Raw genomic sequence first — 21,238 nt, forward strand, 5'->3', positions numbered from 1 at the left:
GGAGACTATGCTGTATTAGTGCATCGTGTCCCCTGTTCGTGCTGAACATCGTTCGAGCGCTTTCTGGGGGCTCTGCTGTAGCCTGTGTGGCATGTGGCAGAAGAAATTCTTTGAGAGATCAGGAGCTGATTTTTATCTCAAGCTGAAAACAGCAGAAAGGAAGATGATGGAAATCACCACAGAAAGAAGACCAAGTTCTGGGAAAGGGATTAGCTTCCTTTCTTGTTTGGAAAAAAAATACTAGGGAACACTTCCAATTAAAATACAAAGTATTTCTGCCTCAGGGAACAATTATTGTAGTTAAATGTCATAGAGTGGAAACCTTCTTTATCCCTTCCTGTTCTTGGAGCTTTCCTGGCCTTCATATGCAGTAGCGTTACCCTGTATCTTTGGGATTCATAAAGAAATATATTGCTAACCTCCATAGCACCTTTATAAATGAAGGTCATATACTCACTTGAGGCTATCAAATTCAGTGTTTTTGATTTAAACCATATGTTTTATGACACAAGAGCTAGTGTGTGTGACTTCTGACCTAGTTAATCCAAATTACAAATGCTTTGCTGTGTTTGTTTTAAATTTTTTTCCTTGTCTTAATGTTGACTTCAGCTTGTTTCATTACCTAGTTTTCCAGAAGATCTTTTTTTTATTTTGTGAATATGAACTTTTCAGTTATGTTGTTGTTAAATATAATAGTTTATTTTACTTTTAGGAGAAACTAATGCTGACAGTTGACCACAAGTGCTGTAGGGAAAAATATGTGGTTTTTTTTCTCTGTGGAAAGTAATTTTCCACCCATGTCAGGTGTAGAAAATTAGAGTAAATTAGAATGCCCATGCCAGTTAAATAATGGAGTGGTTTTTGGGTTTGAGTTTTGGTTTGTGTTTTGGGTTTTTGGGTTGGGTTTTTTTTTTTTTTTAAATTTTAGAGGAATTTTTTGTTTCCTCTGACTGCCTCCCTGCTTTTTTTTTTTTTTTCTTAAATGATGGCTAAGTCAGTACACATAAGTTAGACTTCCTAAAACTTGTACTTAGAAACAAAAATCTTAGTTTTAGCTTTATGTGATATAGAAATGTAGTACTTGGCTTTTTTATTTTAAGAGCTCAAGATGTTTTGTGGTATACTTATTGTAGAAAAATACATGGAGAGTGGTAGTCTCAGTTCTTTTATCCACTTCCGAGATGTTTCTTATCTGATTGCCAGGCCTTCTTAATACTGTGTTACCACAGCTCACTTCTGTCCTTTTGCAGAAATAAAGCTACAACAGTTAGTGATATGAATGGATTGAAGTCTCTTTCTGGCAACAAGGTATTTATGTTAAGGTTTATTTTCTTCCTAGCAGCTTTTACTCTGCTATATTTTTAAGTATTTAATGTTCATGAGACAATCTCGGGTTTCTAGTTTTCCTAACATGTAGCATTTTAAAAACTACTTATTTTTTTGAAAAGTAGTCATGGAATGCCAGGTTGGAAGGGACCCAAAAGATCGTCTGGTCCAACCTTTCTTGGCACAGTCTAGACAAGATGGCCCAGCACCCTGTCCAGCTGAACCTTAAAAGCGTCCAGTGTTGGGGAATCCACCGCTTCCCTGGGGAGGTGATTCCAGTGGCTGAATGTTCTCATTGTGAAAAATTTTCCTTTTGTGTCCAGTCGGAGACTCTGCAGGAGTAACCTGTACCCACTACTCCTCATCTTTTCTATGTGACTCCTTGTAAAATGTTTGCTTTTGATATGCCAAAAAGTGGATAGAGTCCTATTTTAATGCTGCTATAATTTTGTCCTCGTATGGTTAACACCATTGAAAAAATAATTCAGATGTCTTAATACTTTATGTATTTTCAGCTTCTTTATATTTGAGTTTAAAGCTTGAGCACTGTGATTGAAAAATGGAAAGCTGAGCATCTGTATGTAGTTGACTATTTAGCACTCTGTTCTGTTTCATACAGCACCTTAAGAGCAACGGGAATTCTGCCTTGTTGGTCTTGCCTAAAAAAGTTCTTAAATCACTCAATCCATCCGTTTACAGAAATGTTGAATATGATGTTTGGCTCCAATCCAAATGGGGTAAGTAACTGAATGCTTCAAAGTTTCAACTTTGCAAGCTGATGTATGAAGTGAAGCACTCTTGAACAGTGATACAAATGGCAGTTTGGTTCTAGGCAGTGGTACTCCTCACAGGAGTCAGTGTTTAGATTTGGGCCTGAACTTCTGGTTTACATTTTTACTGCATCGAGAAAGTAACTCTTCTGGTGTATTGAAACTAACAGTATATTACTGCTAATATATTTACAGATCAGCAAAAACAAGATTTTTCTATTGCTGCTGGCATGCAATACGCAGTTGGAGATAAATGTAAAGTAAGTAGTATTGAATTATAGTTTCTAGAGACATTAACGTTTTGCTCAAGATGCCAGTTTTCCCTTTTTGTTAACTATTTTGACATGTAATTGCTACTTTCTGAATATTCTTTGCTTGTGTCTTCGTTATGTAATTGTTGGCAGTGTTCATGACTTGCAGCATACCTGTAGAAAAGGCATGTGATGGAGCATCTGATTGGTGCAACTGTACTGCCTTAAAAAGTCAGGTTAACTTCAAGAGTGCGTTTAAGAAGCTGACTGTGGACCTTAACGTTTAGTATGCAAATAAGTTTGTGCAGGCTTGCCTCCGTGGTGAGTCCTTGTTTGGTGTTGTAGAGTGGTAACCTCTGTCTGAGAAGTAGGTGTGTTTAGGGCAGTTGACTTGGTTCAGCCTAAGTTCTGTTCTTCTCTTGTTTGGCTCAGTGAGCTAGCTAGTTATTCCTGTGATGTGCAAAAGTGTGGGGTAGGTCTTTTTTATAACACTAATTATCTCCAGTGCATCTTTTGCTGATGGCCACACTTGCTTTGTCCTACTGCTGCATGATAAAGTGTTTGCGTGCATGCAGTTGCATGATGAAGGACAAAATTTTAGTGTTTTCTGTCATATAGGCTTTTCTTTGGAGAGACCAAAACCAACATCGTGTTCCATGTATTTATGTTGAACTCTGGAAATAATGATTACTGTTTGTGAACTGGCTTTGTTCTAATCTCATTACTTCCAAGTAATGGAATACAGCTCACTTTAGTTACTGCAGATCCTGAAGATCCTGAAGTTTTGGGCGATTCTTCTTCTTGAAGTATTCAAAGTGTGTTACACAATTGTTCTTTAAATTCTGTTAGAAGCTGTAGCATGTATTGGTGCTTCGCAATCACAGAATGGTTGGAGTTGGAAGGGACCTCTGGGGATCACCTGGTCCAACTCCCCCGCCAAAGCAGGTCAGCCTAGAGCAGGTCACACAGGAACACGTCCAGGCAGGTTTTGAATGGCTCCAGAGAAGGAGACTCCACAGCCTTCTTGGGCAGTCTGTTCCAGTGCTCTGTCACCCTCAGAGTAAAGAAGTTTTTTCCTCATGTTCAGGTGGAACTTCCTGTGCTCCAGCTTGTGCCCGTTGCCCCTTGTCCTGTCACTGGGCACCACTGGAAAGAGCCTGGCCCCATCCTTTTGTCACCTGAAGAAATAAGATTTGCCATTAAATTCTATAGTACTCAAATTTTAGATTCATCTCCTTAGGTGTGTTAACTAAACTGGGAGTACTTGGCTAAATATGGTTCTTTCTAGGACATTTGACCATCATTAATATTAATGTGAAAATATTAAATTAGGTTTATTATGTAGCATGTGGGCTCTTTGTACTATTTTTATTTGTGTGATGGAATTAAGCATAGTGAATAAATTGCAGGAAGAACATACCTCTCAATTTCAAAAAAAAAAAACAAACCACCAAAACCCACCAAAACACCACAAAACAGAAAACCCCCCAAACCCCACACAAAACAAACTGAAAAACCTAGTGTGGAGTTGATTATTTATTGCATAATAGTACAGGCTTAAAATTTATTTTTAAGACCCTAAGGCTGTTTTGTGTAGTATTTACTAAAGGGTACAGATGTTATTAGTAGAAAAAACTCTGGTAATGAACAGACACTCCCTGTCAAATTTTATACATTTGTTGCAATACAGTAAATACATGGGATAAAAGCATGGGAAGGGAAGATGAAGTAAATAGTGAAAAGTGGAGTTGACCAGATTAATACAACTGGAAAGCTGAATGTTGTAGCAGAATGTTAGAAACTTATTTTATATTTAACAGAAGAACTTTAAGAGCATGGAATGTCAGTCAGACAAGTAGCACTGTGATCCTGTCTGAACAACTTTTTTTTTTGGTTGTTTTAAAAAACTTTCTGGAGAACAACTTCAGAAATACTTGTTTGTTATGTTCTTAATTAAACTAAATTTCCCTGAATTTAGTAATGAATTTTTCTTTTCTTTACATGGAGTCTAACAAGGAAAAGCTTTGGGTTTTATTCTAAGAGAAAGTGTTTTCAGGATAGCTGTAAAGCCTTGATACACGGATAACTTTTAACATTCTCATGTACTTTTGAAAGCCACGTTTCATTAAGTAGTGTCACCTGGCAAGCTTTTTTTTTACTAGTATTTTTATTTCTTTTTGAAGAAGCAATATGGATTGAAGACTTGCTTTTGATATACATTTACTGAATTACATGATGTTTATTTCTCAGGTCTTCTGTTGCCCAGAGGAGAAGTTCTATTTTTAACATTGCTGAGAGTTAGGTCCTCTCACTGTTGTCTTTGAAGCTAATGCACCTTTTTGTTTGTTTGTTTTTGTTTGTTTGTTTGTTTGGTGTTTTTTTTTTTTTTGTTTCTTACTCTTTTTCCTTATAGGTGCGCTTAGACCATAATGGGAAATTTTATAATGCCCATATTCAAGAAGTTTGTTCGGAGAATGGGCCAGTTGTTGTATTTGTAGAAGAGCTTGGAGCAAAGTGAGTGCTTAATCTCTTTTGGAAGAGTGCCAAACTGAACCTTGATAATGGCAGCATTACTGTAGTTCAGAGTTCATTTCTGCCCCTGAAGTGTATCTGCTTCTTTACTTGAAGCAGTAATACCACAGCATGGATAAGAAAACAACATACTACATTTAAAAAAAAAAAAAAAAAAAAAAAAGGAAAAAGGGGTTCTGCATTGATTGTCACTGCAGGCTTTTTTCCTTCAGTGCTGGGTAGTCTGGATATTACTCGCTGAGTAAAACAGCAATTATATTAGTGCTAGAATTTTTGTTTCCTCATGAGATTCAGTCCTAAACGGATTGACACCATCCTAATGAAGCGTTGCTTGTTGTGCTTAATAACGAGATGCTAGATTTGTGACAAGCTCTTTGTATTAAAAGGTCCATCGAAGCCCATAGCTACTCTGTTGGTTGAATAGCTCTGCCTGACCTCAGAGTGCCAAGTTGCTGTTTACATCAGCATCATCTTTGCCCAACCTCAGCACAAACTGGGCGTTTAAAGTAGTTGGGGGTTGCGGGGTTTTTTGATGCATTGTTGGTTGGCTGATTTTGTTGGGGTTTACTTTTTTGGGTTTTTTTCTGGGGTGTTATGGTGGTGGTTTTGATTGGGTGGGTGGGGGTGGGTTTTTTTTGTTCGGAGTTTTTTTGGGAGGGTTGGTTTGAGACATCTTTTTGACTTCTGCTGTAAATTTTCTTCTTGGGGGGGGGGAACCCCACACTAGTTTGGGAAGAGGAAGCACTTTCAGTCAAGGTAAATGAGGGAAGGGGAAAGATGCCCATTAATCTCATGTGCTCTCCTTCTGTTAAAAAAAAAAAAAGTAAAAAAAAAAAAAAAAAGTTGGGATATCTGAAGATTGTCTCCCAGTTTGTTTGCTTTTTAAATTGAGATTTAACCTGATTTGAATTGTCTATTTGAAAGGAAGACATTCAAATCTATGATAATGTAAACAGTTGCATGGACATCCTACTGCATCCTCAATTAAAAACACAGTAATTGCTCTGGGATATAAACCACCAATACGATGTTTTACAATTTTAACATCTGTTGCGGTGTTTGTGATGAGTTTATCTGAGTATATTGCTCTTTCTGATCATTCTTCTTTTCTGTCTGCCGTGAAGACATTATAATACTCACTTGACACATGGCTGATCAGTCTTTACTAAATAAGTTTGCATCAACTTTTACTTAAAAAAATACAAAAACAAACAAACAAAAACAAAAAACAAAACCAACAAAGTAGGTGGTTTGTTCTACACATTGCTTGAGTGTAATCATAAAGAACAAAGGACTTGGAATGGAAAGGTCCATCAGTCTTAGTAAACATGTGGTATTAATTTATGCAAGCCCCAGTCTGGTCTTTAAGATATTTTTCCCTCCATAATTGCTTGTTTTGTAGGCATGCTGTCTCACTGAAGAGCCTTAAACCTCTTCCACAGGCCTCTCCTATGGAGGGCTGGAACACTGTGCCAGGGAAGAAGATAAAAAAGTTTTTCCCAACATGGGGGCAGAATGCTCAGCCCGGTAGGATTGTACCTGTCTTTGTGTGGAGAATCTTTATTGTCAGATGTTTTGTCCCAAAGAGCTTAAAAAATGATTAAAGAAAAATGATGTGTTTTCACGTCTTTATCACAGATGCGGATTGCAGAGGGTCAAAGAATCAGAGCAAGTCAATAAAGCCCCAGTCAGCGCTACCTCCTCGACTTCAGCATACTGTGGGAACCAGGCAGCATCAGTTCTTGTGTTCTGGACCCCAACCTCATCAGACCTCAACTGAGCAAAAAGCTCCAGGCAGGAATCCTTCCCAAACTGTAAGGTAAAACTGCAGATAACATCTTCCTTATCTTGAGCTCTAGCTGAGCTTCCTGGAGCCTGGGTGCCTGCTTCAGGTGCTTCCAACATGCTCTTTTGAAATATGTTGCCATTGAACTCTTAAGAAGTGTTCCAAGTTCTTAAGAATACACACAAGCACAGGAAAAATATTTTATTTTTTTAAACCTGTTTCAAAATTGCTGCCATTGTGAGCTCCCACATTTTTTTTCTTGCATGGCAACATCTGCCCTGGAAGCACCATACACAAAACTGCCGTTTCTTCTTGGAAAGTGGATGTTGTTTTTTTTCTGGTTAGGGCTGAGGTAATGTTGCGTGTAGTGCTTCTTAGGCACGGCTAAGATCTTCCCTCAGCTTCTGCAGAACCTGTCATAGAGGACTGCGTCATGTTATGCTTGATCACTTGAAGGATTAAGAGAACAGCATTTTGCCTGCGTTTGTTGTTAGTGACTCTTTTATTCATTGTGCTGCTGCAACAGTTTGTTTTCATCATTGCCACTCTTCTTCTCTCCTGTCTAAAAGACTGTTCCGTTCTTCACTACAAACCCGAACTCTTCATGGTCTATTCTGCCACACTTCTGTACCATAACTCCTTGTGGAATAAGTGGGGCTGGGGTGTCTTTGGAGTCTGCCACATGCAACTTTTTAAGCTCATTTTTCTTCCACCTTTAACCTAAATACATGAGTATCCCAAAACGTTTAGTTAAGTAATTTGGAAAGCTGAAACAGTGATGTAACTTTTGTGTAGTGATGCTTCAGACATTGAAAATCCTAATGCATTTTCCCTTTTGTTGTTTTATTTACAGATACATTCTTCTTCAGCTTTCTCTTGCATGTTCATAGATAGCAGATTGGGGGCAGTCAGTTCTCAGTTGACACAGAAATGGATAGATTGCTTGATGTAGGCATTTGGGTTTTAACTGTGATCGAATAATTGCCATTTGTTATCAAGTCTTTGAAAACTGCGCTGAACTGAGTTGACCCATGGATAAAATCCATTCTTTCCTTAATTTTCTGCATATGGGTAACTTGCAATACGCAGAAGGGGATCTGGTGTATGTGGAATCACATAAGCAGTGCCTATATAATTACCTTCTTTCTTCTAAACCATGAGTTTGTGTTGTGTCTGATACCGGTGAATTTTTTTGTCAAAGTAATCATGTTTCATTTTTGCCGTTACAGAAAACCAGACCGGGAGAGAACCGAGGATCTGAACCACGGCAACAGAGATTGTAACTACTTTGGCCTGTCTCCAGAGGAACGCAGGGAAAAACAGGCTATAGAAGAATCTCGCTTGCTTTATGAGATCCAGCAGAGGGATGAACAAGCTTTCCCTGCTCTTTCCAATGTATGCTTTTTCATTGTAACTAAGAGTGCATTTTCATACTTGTCCGTGAACCTTTACTTAGTGGTTGTTGTTTTGCTGTCCTTGCATTACCGTACAATTCCAAAGTTAGGGGTGTTCTTCACGCTCACTTTCTACGTGGAATTACATGAATCTACAGTGCTTTATGTAGTCAAGGTAAGACATGTGTAGTAGTTCTTACATGCAAATAATTCGTGTCCACCATACACAGTTCTTTAGGCATGTACCTGTGGTGGGCATGTGAGCTTCTGAAGCTGTGGGCTTCTTTCTTCATGTTCCTCCTGCCTTTGGAAGGCTTTGCACTGCCTTGCAGTTACTCACTCAGATGTTGTCTTTTGCTTGTACGGTGGGATAAGTCTTCAAGGTGAGGACAGAACTTGCTCTGAAGTACAGTTTAATTTAGCTGAGAAATAGCTCAGTAAAATGGCACTGTGGTGCTTGAATTGGTATCGGAGGTGATCAGGTGATTGTTCTGATCTGGTTCACATAAACCCGTTAGTTATAAGAGACTTTTCTATGTAGCCTGAGAGCTTACTGGTGTGAGAACTCGCCTGGTGTCATAAGTAATGCAAATTCTTTGTCACACTTGGTCTTTTTCTATTGTGGAGCTGAGCTGGCTTCAGTGGACTTGTCTATGTCTGAGGGAACAATGTGGCTTTTAGATTTTGAGTAATTACTCTATTGATGCAATTTTTAAAGAAAGTGGGTTGGAGTCTCAGTACATCCAGGGAGTGAGCAGATCCTGTGGGTAAAGAGCGGCTGTCTATGTAGGTTTATTCTAGAGGTGTGGGGGGATTTTTGGATTTAAATCCTAGGGCAAACAGAAACAGGAACCAGGCTGGGAAGAAGTAGTAGGGGAAAGATGGGCCTTAGATCTCTCGCTTTGTGGAAGTGACTTCCTGTGCTGTATCGTTAAGTTCTTGAGCAGTGATTACTGATATTGGTGTAATTGAGAAGAAATGTGCAGCTCTTCTGTGCTCCAAAGAGCAGACTGGGACAGAAGCCTAACGGACAGAGGTTGCGCTCTGAGCTGTGGTTAACGATGTGCTGTATTTGCTTACCTGCAGGAGGAGGATGTGATTTGAAAGTGGGTACTGGCTGGGCGAAGGGGTTTTTGTTTGTCATATAAACTAATTACACGAGTGCTTTTAAAGGACACTTTGCAAATTTAGCAGTGAATGAAAGAGTGGGTGAATCTGATGCTGATCAAGACTGCTCCCCCCTGCCCCTTCCTGCCCATCACAGGGATAAGTATTATCTGTCATGAAGGTGTAATAGTGTCAAATCAGGTGATGGCAAAGTGTTGTCGGACTCCTAATAATAATTTGTATTTCTGTTTCTGTAAACTTCTTCAGAATCAGTCAGTCTGTCAGGCTGCCACGCAGACTGGGGAGAAAAAGTTCTCAAATAATGAGAGAAGAAGCAGCAAGTGGACAGCAGAGGTGGAAGAGCAGAAGGATAAAGGTAAAAATAAATGGTTTTAGATCAAGGTTTTGTTTTGTTCGCTTGTTTGTATTACCAGCCTCAGAATTTATTCAAGATGGGGCATCTGTTTAGGCAAAAGTTACCATCAGTAGTAGTGCCACACTAAGCTAGACTCAAGGTAGCAAAGGTGTGGTTTGGGAAGAAAGTAGGTCTTTTCCTGCTTTGTGAATGTGGCTGAGAGAGCAGGCTCCTTCGTGGGATTTTTTTGTGGTAACTGAGAAGAGGAATGAGAGAAACAAAACGACTGTCAGAGCTACCCCAAATTAGATCCTGTTGAAATTCTAGTGAGTGTAGGAGAAAGTGCCGGTGGGGGAGTATTAAGAGTGCTTACTGGAGTCAGTTAAGAGAGAAGCAGGTAAAAGTATTCAGCGTGGCATGGTTAAGAATTAGCATACAGTGCTACAGAAAGGGGAGAAGATGGTGGACAGAAGAGTTGACACAGTGTGACACAGACACACCCCCCGACACCCCACACACCCCCCCTCCCCGCCCCTACCTACCAACCAGCCACCACCGATTGCAGTAGAAAGCACGGTCACGTGGTCCAAACGTGTTTGGCTTTCCCTCCTGCACCCGGTCTGTTGTAACACTCTTTGGCTTCTCTTCATTGACTCTAAGCTTTTCATCTTCTGTGACGAAGTGGAACGGGGCAGTAATAGATGAAGGCTCTACCTGGCAGGAGGGAGGTAGTAACTTTTTGCTAAATGCAACTGATAGTAATTTTTTTTTTTTTTGTCCTGTCAGGTATGCCATAACTAAATACTGAACTTTATCTTGGCTTCTTCCACTTTTTTTTTTTCCTGGCTAAATAAAATTCAAATTCTTTAGCTTCCTCTTAGAAGCTGTTCCTTCCCTCTGTTGTTTTAATTTTTTTTGTCCCCTTATCTCTGGCAACAGCAGAGGTATTGCTGTTGTGTATTTATGGTACTCATGCTTCTTAGTCCCTCTTACAACGTGTAATGCCTTCCTGAATGGTCTCACAAGGACTGATGTTACCTATTTTTCATTCTCCAAACATCTGAAAACCTGTTTCATTTGAAAACTCGTTTCATCGGCAATGCTGAAAAGAATGTTCATGTAGAGAAAGCTCTTTACCATAGTGTCATGGTAGATTTTGCTGAAGTGCATGGCATCTACAGCTTTCTGGGTTTTGTGACACTCTGGATTGCGTTGCCTCTTCTGAAACTAGGTTAAAAATCCTGTGGGAATAAACTGTACTTCCTTCTGTGTACTTAGAGAGTGCTGTTGCTGCTTGGGGAGTTAGCAGCAATTCTCATAATCCACGTGGTTTTAGTTTACGTTGTCTAGTTGGTGCATATACTGAGCTTTTAAAAAGTACATATCTTAGTGGCTACTGTTTAAACTTACGTGCATGAATTTGATGGACTAGCAGTGGTAACCCAACTGGAACATAAGCTAGAATGTGAAGAACTGGTACAGATTTTATCATAGGAAGATTATGCCATGACTGTTTCGACGCTGTTTCCCCCACCAAGTGTTTGCTGGTGCTTGAGAAATTAAACTTCATCAGTCTGAAAACTTCCTAGATCTTTTGAACCATTGAAACCTTCTAAACTGATCTCTCTTTTACTTGGTCAAAAGTAGACAAGACTTTACATTTCTGTTATCCTAACACTTGAATGTGGAAATGCAGATCAAGACATTTTCACTTCAAGCAACCTTAAACTTACTTCTTTTTCACAAGAAGGGATGTAGGATGAATGATACGCATGTAGAGACAGCTACATTTCTTTCCTGTTTCCCTCAGGCATCACCGAAATGGTTAACAAACGTCAGTAAAGAGCTTCTGTAGAGTTTTGAAAACCCAGGTTGAAGTAGCTGCTCTGTTACTGCCCTAACAACTGTTTATTTTAGGATGCTTTGATCTTTGATAAAAATTGAAGTTTAAGTTTTCTGAAGTAATATATGCTGAGGTAGGTTTTGTTATGAAGGTTTAACTTTGGAAAGACAAAGTTTAACTGGCTTAAGTTGTGATAGCCATAAATGGTGTAATGGTTCATTTACTAGGTTATGTCTTGGTGTTACAGAGTCAAATTCCAGGCAGATCCACTTAAGTCAGAAGCTTGAGCCAAATTCATCTGAGGTAATCTTAAAGAAAAGACCAAATTTTTTTTTTAATGTTATTGCTTCTCTGATACATGAATAGCAGAGCAATAGCTGCCTTTAGAGCTGTGATTGCTGCTGCTTTCCAGCTTTTAGTGAAATACTTCTAAGGTTGGAGGCTTGTATTGCTGTCAGCTTTCCTCAGCCCCTGTAACCCATACTTACAGTCTTTCTCTGCACTCTGAGTTCTCAAATCTGGGCTATCAAGAGCACTCGTGAATCTGGATTTGTAATTGCTTAGTACAGTCTGTACTCTCAGTGTAATGGGACCACAGAAGATTTGATGTTTACTAATAGCTACTATGCTAATGGACCGTGATCTCTGAAGTTCAGTGAAGATTTGTGGTCTCTTGTTGGCTTTTAACCTTTGCTGTCCTTTCAATGAGTGAAATGTTACACTAGTATAATAGTGATTGGGTGCTTAGCCCACTTTGTATGTAGTGTAGTTTAATATCTTTGAATGCCTCTTCAAAAAGTAAATCTTACTATTAGACTAGCTGTGTCTGTTGTTTCTAACTTTGCTTTAGAAGAATAGTCAAGATGAGAGTTATCCAAAAGCTTCATCTCCTTTGGAACAAGTAAAAACAGATTCTCCGATTCTTGCTGAGCAAGTAAGAAATGTTTGTTTGATTTCAAAGTTTTCCAGTCAGGAGACTTCAGACAAAGGGGAGCTTCATCACAGCCACGTATGTATTACAATACTGGCTTTTAATTACGTAGTCATTTCTGTGGTGATAATGCTAAAATTCCATGTTTACAGTTAGGAATCTGTTATGTCCAGCATAAAGAATGTAAAAGGACAACCCTTGGTTGAAAAGTAAAAGTATATCCTTTCTCTTCTGAGAGAGGGCTTATTTCCTATCTTTCTGCTAAGATAACCATGCTTGTCACTTTAAATTCTTTACCTTTGCTTTTTCAGGTTTCTCCAAGGTTATTATTGGTAATCGTTTTTGAGGGTGGCTTTTGTTTTGGATGGGAGATACTTAAATTTAATGCCTGTGGAGGTGGTTATGACACTGATGGCTGTCTGTGGTCCAGGCACGTTCTGGATAGAGCTCAGTGCAGATGTCTTCACACACTGATGTAACTATCTCAGATCTCTCTTACATATAAAGCCTGATGTGTGACTAGTTAATACTTTGCTGTGGTGGCAGTCTGGATAACAGTGAGTTGTCAAGCCTTTTTTTGGTAGAAGTCAGGCACATTAGGGGTCACCAACAATGGTGATTTAGAATAATTTCATGTGATCTCTTTGTTTTTATAGAACCTGACAGAATGCTTACCAAGTGTAACTCCAACACCCTCACCCATCTTTTCTGAGGTGCATTTACCTCCAGCAGTGCCTTCTGTACCAGCCATTGTGCCAGCTTGGCCAAGTGAGCCAACAACCTACGGACCAGCAGGTTTGAAGAAACATTAACATAAGTCAGAAACTACTAACCATGAAAAATACTTTAACTGTCTTGCTAAATGGAAGATCCCTCCAGGAGACACTGCTTCATGTAACTTCGCATTCTAAAGGCAGTCATTTATAGGGGTATGGTTTCTCGCAGCTGAAAGCTAGTGAGAGTTCTAGCAGGTCTTTTGATTGCCCGTATGTATAGTTTGTTTTACTCCCAACTTGAAGGTGGAGGAGGGCTGCGCGCCCAATTCTCTATTTTTCTCCTAAGTGGGATAGCATTGAGTGGTGAGGGGGCTTATTCTGGGGATCTGCTTAAGGTACGATGCGTTGTCAGCATGTTGAAGCTTGCTCTGTGTTTCTGCTCTGTGTAACGAGCTCCTTGATTCACTCAGGCCTCAGCTTGGGTCTGGTATGTCTGGGACTAATGAGATCCATTTGGACTTGAGCAGCAAAGCCAGTATAATGGTTTTTCTGTGCTGTGCTTATATTCTGATGTACAGAACTAGTTTAGATTTAGTATTGCTTTCTCTCGCACTGTTGTGTTTCTGTACAAGAACTAGCTTTCAAATCAGCATACTGTCTTCACATAAGGTAATAATCCTGTCATGCTTGACTGCATCTGTGGCAGAAGGTGCATAGCCCAGTTAATCTGAGCTCAGATTCAGAGCTGACCGTCAATGACTAGTCGGAATGAGAACTGCAGAGATTCACATAGAAGTTTCAGTTCCCCCACTTTTCTCCCCTTCCTATTTCCTTCTGGTATTCATAATTTTAAAAATAAATATGGGAAGGGTTTAGCTGTTTCTGGAAAGCTTAACTGTTTCGCTCTTTCTGAAAACTCTTCTCTGCATTTAGACAAATCTTATTTTGTTTGTAACTTCCCGACTCAAGAATTTCCTCCTATGGCTTCCTGAATACCTTTTTTTTCTTTCTTTTTTTTTTTTTTTTTTTCTCTTCTGTCTTTAGAAACTTGCTTTCCTGCTGTCATTTTCTTCTGTGATTGTATAGGGTTTTTTCCTATATTTTTATGTATATATCTATGTGTTTTTTCCCTTAGGTATTGCAGCCCAAATACCTGCTTCTTCATTGATGCCAGCCCCAGCAACGGGACCTGACTCTATTGTATCACAGGCTCAGGTAACATCTGCTCCAGTTGCTGGAGTTCCTGTGTCGCTACAAGCAGTTAACCAGCCTTTAATGCCTTTGCCTCAGACTCTGAATCCTTATCAGGATCCACTATACCCTGGATTCCCTTTTAGTGAAAAGGGAGAAAGAGCTGTTGCACCCTCTTACTCCCTGTGCAATACTGGGGAAGACTTACCTAAAGGTGAGAAGCCAGAAGAAGGTCTGGATTTTATACCATTTTTCCTAATAGGTTTTCTTCTCTTAAAATGTAGATAAAGGCAACTTCTTTGGTCCTGTTGTTTGTCTGTGTCAAAAAAATCTAATTGTTGTCATGCTGTGATTTAAGGCGTGGGAGGGAACATTGAATAGAGTTGTAACTCCTTGGTCTGTGTTGCTGACGTGGTGGTGGTTATTTTAAGTGGTCACACCTGGAAATCTGATACGATAATTTTGTGGTTCTTAGCTTGACCCACCATAACTTGAGGTTTTGTGAATGTAAATGCTTTGCTTTGGAGAACTGCTTCCTTCTACAGTAACAGCTTTTCTCTTGTAATCAGAACCGTAGAAGCTGTTGAGCATTTCCTTACTGGTCTGGAAAGATACAGGTTTTGGCATACTGCAAATACGGAACATGCCCGTAAAGAACGTATCGTGCCTGACTGCATGGCGGTCTTTGTTTACTGAAATGGTGCTTTAAAAACTAGAAGTTCAGTTCCACAAACTGTTAAACTGAAATTTAAACTGCAGTTGTGTTCTAGATCCCTTACTGTGGCAAAAAAAAAGCCCAACTCCATCAAAGACATGCAAGCAGCAACTTAATACCAGTGTTTCTCTACTGAAATGGAACTCTATGCAGGGACTGATTTTTGGATCAGATGAAGTGTAATGTTTTTTGTCTTCATAGATCTTTCTCTGTTGTTTTTTTTCCCCAGATAAGAATATCCTTAGATTTTTCTTCAATCTTGGTGTGAAGGTAACTCTTCAAACTTCCTTACGTTTTTGTGTTTGTTATGCCATAAAATTTGCTTGTATTTGGTAGTACTTAGAGTGCAGGGGTTTGGTTGCTGCAGCTGTACACTTTAAGTTAATCTTTAAATTTGAAATACTTTCTTATTTTGTCTTCTGTTAACTGGGACCCCAACAGTGGTCCACATCGCAGTTCAAGTCAACAGAAATAAATTTTATCTCAACAGTGATAGTGAGAACTATTGGCTTCTGACTGTGGCTATACAGTCAGCAGATGGGGCTTTACAAATTCCCAAGTAAAGCACTATGAGTTGGAAGACGCATTCTTCCAGAAGCCACATGCAGTAAAGGCCCCCTGACTGGCCGTGTCTGTGAACTGGCAGAGCCATTGCAGCACAGATCCCTAGTGTGTCTCCCCGTGGGCACTCCCTGCACGTCTGTCCTCTCTGCTGCTGCCTTTAACCTTCTCAGTAATGGTAACAGCGGCTGATGTGTGTATGTGGTGCAAATCTGTGTGTGTGGTTGGGGAAGAGGCTCATCCAAAAAGGCAACATTTTCCATTTCATGGTAAGGACTAGTTCTTTGCTTGGTTTTTCCTTTCTGCATGTAAAAATGTTCCTTTTCTTAGTTGCTTTTACTTCTTCTGTCAGACAAACTACTTTGGAAAAGGTGCTGAGCTCTCAGGCTTCTTCCATGTGACTTTAGCCATAAGTAATGATTTTCTTTGGGGTCTGTGCATGGGAAGAGGAAATGTTCAGCACAACTTAAAAGTAAATTTAGACTTGATAACTGCGTGCCTAATACAAGTCCCTTTGCTTAACAGAAAATCTGTGAGTCATTAGCAAGTTCCACTGCAATATATTTAAGCAGCATTTGTTTCGTAAGCCTACGTATATTTAGGGCTCTCTTTACTGGTACTTTGCATTAGTCAGGCTATGGTCTGTCATTTTGGTGCTTCAGCACCATCTACTGGGCGAAGTACCATGTTCTAGTGGTTGTGCTCCTCAGCTGGTGACCAAATGGTAAGGTAAACAAACCTGGGACCTGCTTTCTGCGTTACCCTGTCTGCTGCTTTGGTCCCAGATGCTGCCATGCTGCTATCCACACCCTTCCAGCTGCTTGTTGGGAGTGGCTGACTGGTTCCCGCTGAGGGGGGAGGTCTGGGCAGGCTTCTCAGCATGGCTTGCTCCAGGTACTGCTTCTACAGATGGGACAGATGAGACCATGCCAGGTTGTGGGCTCTGCCCTCTACCTACTCCAGTGTTTTCTGAGACAGCCTCGCGCCTCTAGCAGCCTTGCATGGCGTTCTGTGTGGCCTGAAATACCTAAATGTGGCACATTGTACTACAAGAACATCCTACAGTGTTGCTCTTGGGCCAGTCACTATGTACCGTGGTACAAACACAATGTCTGTGTTTATAACCTCTAACTCTGAGCAGTGTAACCGTAACTAGCTGTGTGCTGGCGGGCTCACCTGGAAGTAGAGGACAGGGAAGGGGGTCGCCACCTGAGGTGGGTGACTCCAGGATTGTGAACGTAGCTCGTGTTCACTACCAGCCCAGAAGGGGTTGCTGCAGAAAACGATGCGTGACGGTTGTGTGACTCTCACCAGTAGCTGGAAGGTGTGTTGTACGTTTTACTGAAGCCTGCCTCCCAGCTTTATGAAGGGCTTTCTAAGAAAGCTGGTCTGTGGGTTGTGTGTATATATATGGGTTTGTTTTTTTTATAAAAATATGTTATATTTTCCACCCAAACTGCCCTTGTGGAAAGACCTAACTCTGGGTCTCAGTGGAGTGTGTTTTTTGTGGGGGGGGGGGGGGGGGGGGGGGGGGGGGAGGGGTTTAAGTGAAAATACGTGCATGGTATGACTTCTTGTTGTTTTGATTGTTATTCCACAGAATTTGGGATAGTGAGCTAGTAGGGCATATTGCTGGTTAATAATTGTGATTCTGGAAAAGAATTTGAAATGTGTGTCTTCAGATGCATAGCTAAAGCTTGACTTAATAGCATCATGTGTTTAAATTAACTATATAGAAATTGTTACCAAATTTTCTTACTGGTCACAACTGTTGCCCATTGTGACTGCATTTGGAAGGAAAACAAAAAATAAGAATGTCATCCTGGAGTGGTAGATACTTAGAATTGAGGGCAGTCACTGTAAACAGAATTAACCTTTACTTCCTGTAATTAACTGTTTCAAAATGGTAAATGACCCTTATGTCTGCCTGAACATTTGAAACACCGAATTTTTTTTTTTTTCCTTTTTTCCCTGTCCTGCAGGCATACAGTTGTCCCATGTGGGCACCCCATTCTTACTTGTACCCCCTGCACCAGGCCTATTTAGCTGCTTGTAGAATGTACCCAAACATGTCCCTTCCTGTGTATCCGCACAACCCTTGGTTCCAGGAGGCTCCACCGACTCAGAATGAAAACGAAACTGCAGGAACAAACAGGCACTTCCCAGTTCAGAGCGAGCCCAGACCCAACGGTCAGATGGCACAGGGTGACAGTAGGTCTCCGTCGCTGCCTCTGGCAATACCCGCGGCTCAGGCGTCAGAAAGCCAAGGACAGGTCTGTGTAGAACCAGAGAACCCAGCGCAAGCTCTTCATGCGAACTATGAGGAGTCCCTGAGAGGGAAAAATGTGTTCCCACAGCCACCCTTTGGACACAGTCACTTTCTAGGAGCTGTTCCGATAGCGCCTCCTTTCTTTCCTCACTTCTGGTATGGGTACCCAGTTCAGGGTTTCATTGAAAATTCAGTGGCAAGACCCAGTGTCATCATGTCACCTGAGGACAAAGAGGCAACGGCCAGCACCTCTGCGAACGTGTACGTGGCCAAAGAGTGCAGCCCTCTGGTTCCTGGAGTAAACTCTGCAGAACAGCTTGAGAAGACTGACAGCAGCAGCGGCTCAGAGGCCGTCCCGTTCCCCGTGGCTGCTGCAAGCCGTGAGTGCAGTGCCCCAAAGGAAACTCCAGCTCGGGCTTCTCAGCTGGAGCCAACCCGTCCTTCGGCGGCTCCTGCTAAGCAAAAACCAGCCGGGCAGCAGAGTCGTTCTCCGCAAGTACAGGGGACTGAGAGGCAGACAGCGGTGCCCAACACTCCGCCACTGCTGGCAGAACCGCCCAAAACCGAACTGAAAAGCAGCCTTTCCAGTCGGAAGGAGAAGCCTGATAAAGGTAGAGATTCCAAGGGCGCTGGTAATCCGCAGCCGGAAAGCAGGACACAGAGAATGAGGGAGGAGAGCTCTGAAGATGAGAGTGAAGTTTCCGATATGCTGAGAAGTGGTAGATCCAAGCAGTTTTATAACCAGACTTACGGAGGAGGCAGAAGGCCCAGACTTGAGTGGGGTTATTCCAGTAGGGGAGGATACCCGTTCCAAAGAAACGAGGAAGCCTGGAAAGGGCCACCCAGCAGAACCCGAGATGATGGCTACCAGTATCAGCGAAACTTCAGAGGGAGGCCATATAGGAATGACAGGAGAAGGGCGCCACTGGGAGATAATCAGAGGGGGCATCAAGCATAGAATGAATAGATAACTGAAAAATTTAAAATGCAAAAAAAGTAATTTGAAGTAGCAGTTTAAAAATCTTAAATCTTTCTTTTTAGTAAAGTTCAAGGATATGTTTAACTTTTGGCAAGTAAAGACTAGGAGGACGTGAAATTCCACCATATGGGTTTTTTGGGTTTATAAAGTTTGGCTTAGCATTTTTTCCTCAATGTCGAATTAGAAAAAAAAATAGGTTTAGTGTTTGATAATTTTTTTCCCCACAAAGGTTTGAATTTGTGATAGCAGATGATAACGTACATTTACCAGAGTGACAAATTATAGCATTTGGTGTGATCTAGATTCTAAAATTGACGGTAACATTGCACCAACTACACATCTGTTTTATCATACAATGCCTTAGTTCTGAACTGAGCTAAAGGAATCCTCAGCCTGCTGCACTGTTGTCTTTGACACGCTTCCAACCCAAAGGCCTTTCATCTCAAAAAAAAAAAAAAAAAAAAAAAAAAATCTGTCAAACTTGAATGTTCCTCTTTGTGTTACACGTACGGCAGCCAGCTAACCCTGTGTCTTAGGTATGTTGTATATAGTTCTTTTAATATTCATAGGGTATATTTTTGAATTTTAAAAAGCATTTATTTGTTGAAATCAAAATCAAGACAAGCAGTAAAGAATAGCTGTGTATGAATTGGTAAGAATGGCTGTTTCCACCAAGAATTCTTCATGCTGGTGTGACTAGAATGGTGCCTATGCCAACTAAATAATTACAAAGACAATAAAAATGTAGATGCTATGCATTTCCAAAATAATTCTGCATCTGTTATAATAGCAGAAGTTTTTTTAATGCCACTTTAACACTAATGCACTGACAAATCCTAGATATTTTGTGAGGTGAGAAGCATAAAGTACGTTACAGGTTTTTTTAGGTTTGTATGATTGAGCTACTGTTCAGTATTCTTTTGTTGTTGCACTGTTGATGCAAATTTGTTTTGCATGTACAACTCATTGCTGGAACTACTTTTAAAAGCAAGATGGAGTGTGCTCTGCTCTTCCCTACAGTTCAGAAGAAAGTGGCTTCTGCCTTATATTTTTACACTGTGTCAGAGTTCTGATGCTGTTTCTTCTGACCCCAAAACGATCTCGGCAGTGTTCCTGCTGCCTTCGCAGTGTGGATATTGAGCTGTCCGAAGGCGGAGAGCGCAGGGTGCACAGTGTTCACGCGGCTCCGTTGCTCTGTACAATTAACCGTTGTGTATATTTTTGTATCTCTGTATATACCCGTGTAGGCAATGGTGCCCTTTCCTTCACGTCCGAGATTGTACTTCCTTGATCAGGAAACCTGATAGTTACGTGATAAAGAATTTCTTTTCAGATGCATGCCATGTATAAAACCCTACTTAAATAAATGTTTGTCATTTCTTTTTCTTCTAAATTATATTTGCATATTTGAAACTTGCAGTGACACTAAATGGATGGCTTTGTTCTGATGGCGCTTGTAGACAGCAGATGTCTACAGATAGACTTGGAGACAGCAGCAGAACTACCAAGGGTTAGTATGTGGGCAAGCTACAAACTCAAAGGGGATGTACGCCAAAGTTCTAGTTCTTACTCAAAGTGGTTGTGGTAGGCTGTGCTGTGGCGTTTTTGTTGCCTTTTTTTACTCAAAATACTTTTCAGAAAGGTACTTGGGATTTCAAGGGGCAAGCTGCAGTTTTTCAGGTTGAGAAGCAAGCACTGAGGGATTTAACAGCCCATACCATTGTGCTCCTCTGTCTACTATGTACAAAGATTTAAAGGGGCTTTTTATCGTCTTTCCTGGAGGGTTCCGAAGCGTAACCCCAGTTGTAGCCCAGCTCCGTCCAGCAGTCACCAAAACAATCGTTCAGCGCTAGAGCGGGCATTTCGTCAGCTCCGTTGCAGGAAGAGCGGCAGGATGCTTGCTGCAGAAACTTCTGGGGAAGCGATGGAAGACAGAGGCACAGCAGCAAGGGGTAGGGCTGCACTTTTAGAATTTACTTTTAAAAGTTGACTTAAAAGTATTTGAGGTGGGCCTGTACCCCACCTTGCTGCTCTGGGACAGTTAAGGACTGAAGTGTGCCGATGTAGTGTTCTCTTCACCTTCACTCTGATCAATTGTGGTTTCCTTGGGTTTTGCTACAGCCCTGAAGCGTGATCGGCCAAACCCTTTCCCCTGGGGCAAGATGTTTAGGACTGCAATATCCTGCTGGGTCGTAGGGGACTAGATAATATTTAGCATATAATGAACTGAGACCTACAGCTTCGGGTATTTGCTAAACTACATCTTTACCGTATTGTTGTGTACCCAAGTACAACAGAAGATGCAGAACTCTGAGTCCAAAAGGACTTACACTCATCTGCGTGACTTAACCGTAAATTTTACTTAGCCTTTGGAAGTTTTTGTCTCAGCCCACAGCGGTGGTGGGGTAAGGCTGTGTTCATTACCTGTACTTCTTCATGGAGGACCTCTGTTGGCGTAATATAGATGGATTTCTCTTGTCAGGTAGACATAACAAGGCAGCGTATGTAACAC

At 40.9% G+C, this 21,238-nt stretch overlaps 1 protein-coding gene across 2 annotated transcripts in view; it reads left to right on the forward strand.

Moving 5' to 3' along the window:
• OTUD4 (OTU deubiquitinase 4) overlaps positions 1-20,119 on the forward strand; it is a 32,619-nt gene extending 12,500 nt beyond the window's left edge. The window contains exons 8-21 of one of the 2 annotated variants that reach the window (XM_086463939.1): positions 1,251-1,308; positions 1,946-2,063; positions 2,292-2,356; positions 4,761-4,861; positions 6,282-6,406; positions 6,518-6,698; positions 7,895-8,060; positions 9,434-9,542; positions 11,612-11,667; positions 12,215-12,373; positions 12,952-13,090; positions 14,147-14,416; positions 15,147-15,187; positions 17,461-20,119. In XM_086463939.1, the coding sequence (XP_086320065.1) occupies positions 1,251-1,308; positions 1,946-2,063; positions 2,292-2,356; positions 4,761-4,861; positions 6,282-6,406; positions 6,518-6,698; positions 7,895-8,060; positions 9,434-9,542; positions 11,612-11,667; positions 12,215-12,373; positions 12,952-13,090; positions 14,147-14,416; positions 15,147-15,187; positions 17,461-18,705 (2,833 nt within the window). In that variant the 3' untranslated portion in view covers positions 18,706-20,119. The remainder of the gene's footprint in view (positions 1-1,250; positions 1,309-1,945; positions 2,064-2,291; positions 2,357-4,760; positions 4,862-6,281; positions 6,407-6,517; positions 6,699-7,894; positions 8,061-9,433; positions 9,543-11,611; positions 11,668-12,214; positions 12,374-12,951; positions 13,091-14,146; positions 14,417-15,146; positions 15,188-17,460) is intronic. The other variant, XM_086463940.1, reaches the window with a different exon arrangement.
• Positions 20,120-21,238: the final 1,119 nt, after the last annotated feature.

Source organism: Leptosomus discolor, chromosome 4 (genome assembly GCF_034619465.1).
Source record: "Leptosomus discolor isolate bLepDis1 chromosome 4, bLepDis1.hap2, whole genome shotgun sequence".
NCBI lineage: Eukaryota > Metazoa > Chordata > Aves > Leptosomiformes > Leptosomidae > Leptosomus > Leptosomus discolor.